This window comes from Lepidothrix coronata, unplaced genomic scaffold (genome assembly GCF_001604755.1).
Source record: "Lepidothrix coronata isolate B3197 unplaced genomic scaffold, Lepidothrix_coronata-1.0 Scaffold331, whole genome shotgun sequence".
Taxonomy (NCBI): domain Eukaryota; kingdom Metazoa; phylum Chordata; class Aves; order Passeriformes; family Pipridae; genus Lepidothrix; species Lepidothrix coronata.
Genome location: NW_016690511.1, coordinates 350,294 through 360,800, shown reverse-complemented (window position 1 = coordinate 360,800; position 10,507 = coordinate 350,294). Strand labels below are relative to the sequence as shown.

At 59.1% G+C, this 10,507-nt stretch overlaps 1 protein-coding gene across 1 annotated transcript; it reads left to right on the top strand.

Moving 5' to 3' along the window:
* Nucleotides 1–318: 318 nt before the first annotated feature.
* Nucleotides 319–10,507, top strand: EDA2R (ectodysplasin A2 receptor). Its single transcript, XM_017838309.1, has 9 exons — nt 319–396; nt 4,963–5,072; nt 5,710–5,888; nt 6,713–6,798; nt 6,948–7,112; nt 7,600–7,746; nt 7,887–8,383; nt 8,610–8,658; nt 9,088–10,507. Exons 2-9 carry the CDS (start codon nt 4,986–4,988, stop codon nt 9,381–9,383), a joined length of 1,506 nt encoding a protein of 501 aa, XP_017693798.1. The 5' UTR covers nt 319–396; nt 4,963–4,985; the 3' UTR covers nt 9,384–10,507.

The window sequence follows — 10,507 nt, the reverse complement described above, 5'->3', positions numbered from 1 at the left end:
CACACCGCGGCCGGTGGCACCGGGATGCCCCGTCGCTGCCCTGCCCAGACGCCGCGCAGCGCTGCGGCTTCGGCCCCTCCGCTCCCGACTCCCTCCCGGTCCCGCCGTTCTCACCGCCCCCGCTCCGCCCCATCGCTCCGCCCCGGCGGCCGCGCCGCCAATGGGGCCGGCGGGGCGGGACCGGCGGGTGCTCCCGGTGCCTGGGACGGGCGCGGGTTCCGACGGCTCCGCTCCACGCGGAGTCACTGACGGTCCGGTCCCGGTCCCGGTCCCGGTCCCGGTCCCGGTCCGCGCTGTCTGCCCTGGTCCCGCCGTCCTCCTGGTCCCGCTGGCACTGCCGGTCTCGCCGGCGCTGCCGGTCCCGGTCCGCTCCGTCCTGCCAGCACCGGTACACAGGTGAGCCGCGGGGTCCGCGTCCCTGCCCGCCCGCCCGCGGCGGTCCCGATCCTCTCCGGTGCCGGTGTCGCCCCGGGGGCGGGGGCGGGGGGACCGGTAGGACCTGCGGCGGGTCCCGCTCCCGGCAGAGCGGCGGCAGCGACACACGGGGGCTGCAGCCGGCTCCGTGATCGCCTCCGAACCCCGGGAGTGCCGGGCCGAGGGGGGCGGGGGCTGGGGACGTGGAGACCGGGGCCGTGGTCCCGGGGGTGCCGGGCGGGGTGATGCTGGGCGGTCGTGCCGCCGCGGAGCGCCTGGCCGGAACGTGTCCGGGCATGCACATCCCGGTGAGCTGCCGCCTTCCCGCGGGCGGGCAGCGGGGGGCGCCGGCGGGGCCGCGGGGGTCGGGCCGGGCCGGGGGGCGACGGGCGAGACGGGACGAGCCGGGTCGGCGGTGTCCGGGAGCGCGGGGCGCGCCCACGACCGGCACCCGCGTGGGCGGCCCCGCCGCACGCACCGCCCCGCCGGCGCGCTGCCCCCGCACCCGTCTCGCCGCCAGCCTCGCCTCCGCTTTTCTGTCAGAAACGAGCAGCCGCCAGGTGCGGAGGTCGGTAGGTTTAGGTCGGATATTAAGAACAATTTCTTCCCCGAAACAATTGTCCGGCCCTGGCACAGGCTGCCCGGAGGGTGGTGGAGTCCCCATCCCTGGGGGGATTTAGCAGACGTGTGGATGTAGCACTTGGAGATATGGGTTAGTGGTAGCCTGGGCAGTGCTGAGGGAACGGTTGGACTCGAAGATCTTGGAGGGTTTTTAGTCTCAGTGATTCTGTGATTATTGCAGCAAGACAATGACAATTACTAAGAATTAGATGTGGGGCAAAAAAATCCGAGGTTTTATGCGAATTGATAGGAGCTTTGGAAGTGTTACTTGAGATATCTGGTAAGGCAGAGTGTGAGTCCCCAAGGTGAACAGCCTGAACTTGGCAAAAGTCACTGGAAAGTGAGCGTTGGGGACTCCTGCCGTGCGCTGAAGCGGGTGAGAGCAGCCCTGAGCACTTCCCCTCCCCGCCCAAGAGCACGGTGCTTTCACCTAAAGCAAACAGTTGTTCTCAGCCACTCCAGATTAAACAACTAGTGGGCAATTGTATGCGTAGAATCTCCAAAAGTGTTGGAAAACCTGCTGATTTCCAAGCCACATGGAAAGCCTCAGATTCCACCTCTTTTCCTCCTCTCCCAGCACAGTTTGTAGCACAGGGAGAGGCAGAGACGCTGTCCGGACCGAGAGTGGGAGAATGGCTGAGCAGGAGACCGGGACTGGCTGTGGCCGAGCACGAGGAGTGCACTCATGTTTTCCAGATAACATTTTTTTCCCCCTGCTTTTCACTTGCAGTTCTTATTTAGGATTTCAGCTCTCTGAAATAGAGCTCCAATGTATACAAGTGTCTCATCTGAGGTATGGTACTGCCTGGCTGTGCCAGTCAGTCCTGCAGCAGAGGAAACACTTCTGAGGTTGTGCTGGCTCCCGTGGTGACATGGAAGAGCCACTGCCGGGGTGTGGGTGTCTGAGTCCCTGAAGGTGGCTCTAGGCACTCCCTGTCCCAAGCATGCAGAGACCCATGGCATGAGGGCACGGGGTCAATGGCTGGAGCAGGGACCAGCCCAGCCCATCTCCTCCTGCCCTGTCTGCACCCCAGCCTGCCCCCCTGCCCTGCCTGCCCTCCCTGCTCTGCCTGCACCCCTGCTGGCCCCCCCTGCCCAGTGCATGCTGGGGGCATGCACTAACGCTTTCACTGATCACTATCATTTTCTACCCTTTCACTTATTAATTTTCTCACCCTCTTTTTCCTACCAGAATCCATTAGCTGGACACAGAAGAAGTAGTTTATATTCCTATATAATCTAATTTTTTTGAAAATCACACTTTTGCAGACAAAAGACAATGGCTGAACCACAGCACTGTGACAGGGTGGATGAACTGCAGCTCATACTGTGGCACTGCTGGAACAATTTCATCTCATGCAGTGAAACTCATTCATCAGTTCGTGGGTTTGGTGTCTTAAGGGATGACGCAGTGGGGAGCCTGCTCTGCTTCCCTGCTCAGGCAGGATGTCTCTTTAAGGCAATGAAAGAGTTCTTTAACACATTAATGATGTTTTTAAGTTAGAAGATCTCATGGATCTCGCACTGGGGCAGGAGAGTCTTCTTTCCCCCAACCTATAAGTACATTGATACTGTGTCCAATGTATACTCATTGATACTATGTTACCTTTATATTCCTATTCGGCAGATAAATCTGCCCGTGCCCTCTGGCAGTCACCTAGAGACCCCATGTGGTTCCCAAAGAGCTGGGAGGGTTTGTTGTTTGGTTTTGGCTTTTTCTTTCAGTTCATTAGGACCAGTTGTTTCAGTCAAGCATTAGACGATCCAAGGTTGCTGCTGTACTGGGGCAGCATCGGGTGGTTTGGACGTGTCCTCCACATACAAATCAAGTGTCTTGGGTCTGGTGGTGTTGAAATAAGAAGTACAAAGATCCCATAGCTTTGAATTTCGTGCCAGATATTCAACAAAGTGTTCTTCTATCATTACGCTGTGGCTTGAGCAGCAGCAGGCCTGCCCTGTGCCCAGTATCCTGCTGGCACAGCGGGGAGGGCTGTCTCCCCCATCCTCAGCAATTCCATCATCTTGGCAGACATCCTCACACGTGGAGCAGCTCTGGTGTGGGATTCCTTTGGCCTGTGTAACTTTCTGTATTCGGGGAACTGCTTTAAGCTGGGACTCTCGTGGGGACGGGGCTGTGAGGGCACCCAGCTGCAGGCCCTTCGGAAAAGGCTGTAAATATGTGAGACTGGTCGGATTGTGTTCTCCGACAGTTTCACCAAAAAGCCTGCTGGTTAGGGGTATTTTATTGTGGGGGGGGAGTTGTTATTTTTTCTTTTTTTTCCACCAGAGCCTTTTTTTGGTGTTACAGCAGCACTTTGGAGAGCAGATAAAGATCAGTCTCTTGCTCTCCACACTCTGGTGTCTGGGCTCCTTTCCTATTGCCTGCAATTTTGTTTCATTCATCTTGTGCAAGAACTGGAACCAAACTCCAGAGCTGAGCATTGGCTGTGCTGACCCCGTACCCCAGAGGCACCTGCCAGCAGGGGCGAGCCTGGCTGCGGGCACGAACTCCCCGAGAGGTTGGGCTCAGGCCACTGGTGTGCTGGCCCCACAGAGCGGTTGGGTGTCGCCCCTCTGGGACCCATCTCTCTGCTTTTCATTTTCTCTCCTGCGTTCAGCCTGTAGCTGAACTCTGACACTGCCCGTTTCCCAGGGCAGTGGCATTGAGCTCCCTCTTCACCACCTTCTGAGGTGGTGACAAATCTCCTTTATTTATTTGATAGTGTCAGGAACCTTTACGCTATTTATAGGCTGTGCCCATGCCCCTCCCGAGATGTTTGCAAGACAGATTTAGCCCCTTCAGCTCCTCATGGCCTGTCCCCCAGGGATCGGCTGCGATCGCCGTGAGCAGGAGCTGCGTGAGGGTGACTCACGCACTGTGCTCGTCCGGGCAGACCTCATCTCCCATGAATCTCGGCCCTCCAGAGCTGGGGGAGCCCAGCCAAGTGTCTGCTTCCAAAAGGCACCAGCAAGGGAGTGGTGGAATTAGGCAGAGGAGGCAGAAAAAGCCTGTGGAGGAATGCTGCCGTGGGAGGGGGGAAGGAGTTCTGTCAGGAGGGGCTGGAGTGCTGGGGGTTCTGCAGCTGCTCCCCCTCCACTGCAAAAACCAGAATTGATCAGACGGCCCCAAAACTCCAAATAAATTGCTCAGTTTTGTAGCTTCAGTCTGAGCTGCTTGTTCTGGGTGAGATACCGATCCCATGCTCCCCTGCGAGCCACCCTCACTGATGGTGCAGCCCCACTGTGCCCGGGCTGGTTCTGCCCTCACCTTTAGCTGAGCCATTTATGCACCTCAGAAAGGCCCTGGAGGGTGTTTTGGAGGGAGGGGGGAGCTTGTTCTGCTGGTCCTCTGAGGTCACTGTGAGTGAGCCCACGCTGAGCGAGAATGTGTGCAGAGCAACAGCCTGAGTGGCCACGCAGATCCAGGGCAGAGCAGCAAGGCCACAGGTGTGTGTGTGACCAGCATTTGGTCTGTCAGACCAATGCAGCCATGCTGGCCAGATCTGGGCTGCTGGATCCTGAAGCTGGGACTTTATTGGGCCTTTCCTGGGACTGAGCTCTCTGCTGACCATCTCAGGTACCCAGAGCTATGGCTGGGGCTGGCAGAATCCACTGGTGACCCAAGCAGTCGGTGGGTCTGCCTCAGTCTTGGGTCTGAAATTTCATTTGTTCCATTGTGAGGCTGTGAGGTGGCAGCTAACGGGGCAATTCATCTGCAGCCTTGCTGGGAAGCCCATCTGGGACTGCTGGAGCTGTGCAGCAGGAACCAGCAACCACCTCCTGCCCGAGTCCCACCCATGGCGCCCAGCAGTGCCAACTGCCATCCTGGCCAGGTGGAAATGGCCACCCAGAGAAGGGCACACTGCTCATCCCAAAGGTGTTGGGGCTGGCTGTGACCCCTCTGCCTTCTCTTCCTCTCCTCCCCAGGCTCCCCACTCCTCTCCAGCACAATGGCCTGCCAAGAGAGCGAGTACCTGGATGACCAGAAGAAATGCGTCCCCTGCAGAAAGTGCATGCCTGGGCAGGAGCTTTCCAAGGTAAATTGACTGCTCTGTAAGGAGTGGGAGTCATCTATCACCAGGGCTTTTACAGTGCTGGGTGAATCCTTTTCCAGCCTCCCTTCAGAAGAATGAGCTTAGGTCCTGGAGTGTTGGGAAGAGCTCAGACGTGGTAGGATGGGATGGTGAATTGTTTCACCCACCCTGGGTAGGAGGGTGAGACAATGGAAGCAGGAGGTGGTGAGGGATTTTGGGTTGTTCCTCATGCTGCCTTGTTTCATTTTTTGCTGATGGAAGTCTGAATTTCCTCTGGTCCATAGCCCTGAGGTCACACTGCCTGGCCGGGCTGCACGTGGGTGGGTGCCAGCAGGACAATGCTGTGGGTGGTGCCGGCCCAGCCTCAGTGGGGGGTGTCCCAGCGGGGTCTCCCCCGAGGTGCCTCCCTGGGCACGGTGCTGCTGGAGCTTTCCAACAGCCGCAGTGCGCCGGAAGGGCATGGCCGGGCATGAGACTGTTCTGGGGGAGCGCGCTGCTCTCAGCTGGGTTCTGAGAACCCTGCGCACGAATAGTGGCCCCACTACCCTTTGCCCCCAAAGACGGGACACTTTTCCCCTCAGTAGCATTTGGAACCCACCGTGGCCCCTTGCAGCCGTGCTCCCAACCTTGTGCCCTGCAGGACTGCGGTGACGGCAGCGGTGGGGACGCGCAGTGCGTGGCCTGCCCTCCCAGGAAGTTCAAGGACCGCTGGGGACACCACGGCTGCAAGCCCTGCCTGTCCTGCGCCCTCATCAACCGCCTCCAGAAGTCCAACTGCACGGCGACGGCCGACGCGGTGTGCGGGGAGTGCCTGCCAGGGTGAGCAGAGCCACTGTGGCTGCGCTGGAGCCAGGCAGGGAGGGCGTGGGCACAGAGGGGGGCATTTGAAGCTACCTGGGTCGTGGGACCTAAGAGGAGCCTGATGACCCAGGCCTGCCTCTACGAAGACTCTGCTTATTACATGGAAGTCAGACCGATCTGATGGTCCCCTTGTAGCTCCAGAGAAGGGAACCTGAAGGCTTCCATAAATTAGCTGTGGAAGAAAAGTTCCAGACCCAAGTTGTTCTGTGGACACCAGTGTGGCCAAGCCCTGAAAGATGAGGGGCTGTAGACCATGATGGTTGATGGTCCCGAAAGAGGAGGACAGAGGGGTGATGTGTTTACGGACTTACTGAAATGAAACTGCTGTATACAGCCAGCTTGCACCAAGCCTGAGGTCTGCAGACACATGTTGGCCACCAGTGGGACTGGGAGAGGAGCGAGTTGAGGCTTTGGTGTATGAACTTCTTGCTGGACACAGCTGTAGCTGGGGTGTTCCTGGTCCTCTGGAGAGCTGCTTATCTCTATAATCTGCTTCAGCAGACATGGGGCCAGGGAGGGAGGGGCTGTTGGAGGGATGTCACTCCTTGGCAAATGGCTAGGCATGACTTAGCAAATGGCTAGGCATGAACAAGTAGCTGCGGTGCAGCTTCAGCCGGCGATGAGAGCCCTGCTGCTGGGGGGTGGCCCAGCTGGCTGGGCAGGAGTGGAGGGTCAGCTGTCCCCCACTGCCATGGGCTGGGCAGCACAGCTGGCTGCACAGCAAGGGTGGTGGGGCCTCACCAAGAGCTGGACACTGCTGAGCCCCTCTGCTCTGTTGGCAGGTTTTACCGGAAAGCACGGATCAGCGGGCAGCTGGAATGGGAGTGCATCCCCTGCACCAAGCAGACACCCTCCTCTGAGCCACAGTGTAGGTGCCCCTCACTGGGCGAGATCGGGGTGGGTGGTGTGGACATGACGGAGCTGGGGCACAGTCATGGCATGTGGCGAGGGACACATGGGAAGGGGTGGTCCAAGCCTCGCAGTTTGGCTCCAGCATTTTGTGGCTGATGTTTGCAGGTCGCTTCAGAACTAACCTGGTGAAGCTCGCCATCCCCCCTGTACCACCACAGGACACGTCCCTTCTTGCACTGACCAGCAGTGCCCTGATCATCATTGTCCTGGTGCTTCTGGCACTCTCCATCATCTACTGCAAGCGGTTTTGGAAGAGCCAGTGCCAGCGAGGTGAGTCAATGCTCTCCTCCTCTCTGTGCTATTCACCTGTGCCCGTGGTTCCTTCTTGCTATGTAGAGTATTGCCCCGAGCATTGCTACTCTGACAGCACAATGACCCAACTGTTACTTGGCTCATACAGAATAGACACCTTGCCCTGCTTCTCATGCCTGCAGGACCTCTTGTGTGCTTTGCCTGCTTAAAGACACAGAGGATCCTCCCTCCTCCTTGGTGCCATCAGGAGGAAACAGAGAAGGCCATTTTGCACTCAGAACTGACAATCCTGACTTCTGGGGTTTCTCAAGTTGGGCAGCTCTTTGCTGCTGAGGGAAGAGGGCAGTAGGTGTGGTGGCCAGGGTTGGGGCATGCTGGCATTCAGCAGCATGCCAGGGAGCTGCTGGCTCCCGGCTTCTTGCCAGCAGACATACCACAGGGCTGAGGACGTGCTGGGGAAGTGAGCCAGGCCTTTGCTTAGGCTGGTTCTCTTCTATCCTCCAAGTCTTCCTGAGGACTCAGAACTTCTCGGGCCAGCGAGCAATGTTCCCGACCACAGCGGCGCCCGGCAGGTTCCTATGTGAGGAGCAGATGTCTGGTCCCTGCTGCCTGGGTGTGAAGAACCTGAGCCCTTGCTACAGGCAGGCAGAAGGTACCTGCTCTTGTGCCTTCCCATGGGGAGGGAGGTGGTGCTGGGCTCCAGCCTAAGTGTCCCAGGACCTGCTGAGATGCCCTGAGGAAGGATGGAGCTGGATGGTGAGTTTGCTGAGCCATACCTGTTTCTGGTTCCAGGCCCTGTGGAAGCGGTGCAGTTCATTTCGGACGGGGAAGCTGTGGGTCTCCAGCTCCCCTCTCTCCAGCCAGAGATGGACTTGCCGCCAACCACTGTGGTCAGTGCTGCCTCCAAGGCCCAGCTGGGCAGGAGCCTCCTGGAAAGCCAGCCCCTCATCCGGGCCTCAGGCCATGGTGACTGCCTGGCCGGGGTCCTGCCGCCCCCCGCCCCAAGGCAGGGCCAGCCGGGCACGGTGGAGGCCCTGGCCCCCCTCTCCTCCTGCGCCTCCGAGATGCAGCACAAGTGGCCACATGCACCAGTGGAATGCACGGAGCTGGACCTCCAGAAGTTTTCCACCCAGGCAGAGTTTGTGGGCAGCGAGCGGCCGGACGATGCAACGAGCCAGACAGTGAAGAGGATCCCGGCAGAGAGCAGTGGTGTGGTGCAGGAGGGGGCCCATCACTTGCCCCCCACCTTCCCAAATCCCACTGCCGATATCCCCCCTGGGGAGCGGCCGGTAAGTTCCTCCAGCCTCATCACTCCCCTGAACTGCTGCCAAGGCTCAGGCGCAGGAGCTGGGCTCGATGGGGGGGTAGGGATGTGGACTGAGGTTTGTTGATACGGGATGGCACAGCTGGAGGAGAAGCACCATTCTGTGAGCCCCTGTGATGGCCCTGGGAACAGTGCCAGGCGTTGCTGTTCTCAGCAGACTGCCACCAACCTTGGGGTCTTTGTCTCACCAGGTGGATGATGCCCAGAGCCTGGTGACTCAGATCAGCAGCGCAGCCAAGGGTAAGTGGCCTTCCAGCCTCGTCTTTATTCTCTGAGTACTGGGATATCAGAGAGGCAGGTTCTTGGAAGAGAGCTCCTCCAGAAGCCCACCATGGCTGCATGCAGGTGCCAGGGATCACAGGGACTTACCTGACTTGTGGCCTTTGGTGCTGGTTCACAGGGTGCATTTTCTGTGATGCTGCCTTGAGTGGCCTGTGGGCCTGTGGCTGATGGAAGCCCAGTTGTCTCCAGTTACCAGCTTCCTCAGGACTGAGCCAGCTCCATGTTGCTGAGCTCTGAAGGTGATGTTGGAGGAGATGCCTGCCCTGGCAGGATGTCGTGTCACCTGCTCGGCAGGGGCTGGAGCTGGAGTCTGGCTGCTCTGTTTTCCTTTATCCTGGCCAAGTAGGACAGGTTCTAACCCAGCTCCACTGTGATGCTGCCCCCCAGGTCTCCTAATAGCAGAGCTGCCACATTCCTTGGTGCAGTCACTCGCCTTCTTGTTGGACCCTTCCTTGAACGGTGTGAAGAACTTCGGCCACCTGGCACTGGAGCTGGGGCTCGTGCCCCAGTTGCTGGGACGGATCTCAGGGTTTGAGCAGCTCGTCGCACACTTCATGTACACGGGAGCCGCCGTGACCGTCCCGCTGCTGGCACAGGCACTGCAGCGGCTCCAGCGGTTCGACGCCTTGCTCCTGCTCTGTGACCACTTCACACTCAGCCCGGTGACAGACCACCAGCACTAGAGGACACGGAGGGATGAGCAAAGCTCCATGCACTGCTAGTGTGGGAGAGGATCCAGTGGCCTTCAGTCACGTAACTTCCCCGGTCTGCTTGGGGGCAGAGCATGGAGATGGTCTTTGCATCGTGGAATGGAAGGATGCGAGGGGTTCTGGGAAGCACAGCTGTGCCTGCTCCCAGCTCCGTGTGGGAGGGCTCACTCAGGCCCCTCCAGAGGCTGTTTTTCTCTGGCTGTGACACCCTTGGTCACTGTGCTGCCCATGATGCAGTGCTCTGGCTCTGCAGTGAGCCCCATCCTGCCCCACTCTTGCTATGGGGTCCCTCAGCCATGGGGCCTGGTCTCCATGGGCAACACCCTCCTATGGGCCTAGCCATCGCCTCCCCTCCATTCCAGCTTTTCTGTCCTTCCTTTGCTCTGTGCTGTGCTTTCCTAGGTGCCAGATGCCACTTTCCCAGTTTGCTTTTTGGTTGCTTCTCTTCCTCCATGCTGGGATTTCCTCAGCAGAGGACCTGGCCATGGCTCACGTGCCAGGCTCCAGCCTTTGCCTCTCTATGCCACCCTGGCACCTTCCCCTCTGTGTCTATTTGTCCTGGCAGGAGTCTCAGACTGATCCCCAGGATGAGCTGGTGTACATCTTTGTCCTGGGGCTGTGGCTGCTGGCCTGGGACAGGTGCTGGCTCACTCCCGGGCTCCTGCCATGCCCCACAGCCATCTGCTGCCCATCGACTCCAAGGCTTTGCAGTGGCACAGGGCAGCAGGGGCAGGGTCGCTGCACTGCTTTGCCCTGGGGAGTGGGTGGCAGCTGGGGGCTGAAGCCATGGCTGTGGTCGCAGTCAGTGATGACGTCCCTGTGCCAGCCACAGCAGGGCCAGCTCCTCTTAAAATATTTTTCTTTTTTTTTTCCTGCCTATAAATGGCCTGAGTTCTCATTCCTGGGAGTTGCTACTGGGGAGGGGAGAGACCTGCTTCTAATTTCATCCTGAGGGATTTGTCAGAGTTTGCCGTGGTCCTGCTGCCACTGAGTGCCCCAGTTTCGGTTGCTGTGCCCGGGGCTGAGGACTGGAGGTGGTCAGGCTGTTCTCCCTGGGGCTCTGTCAGTGGCCCCGGACGGGCACGTTCCGGTGCGGG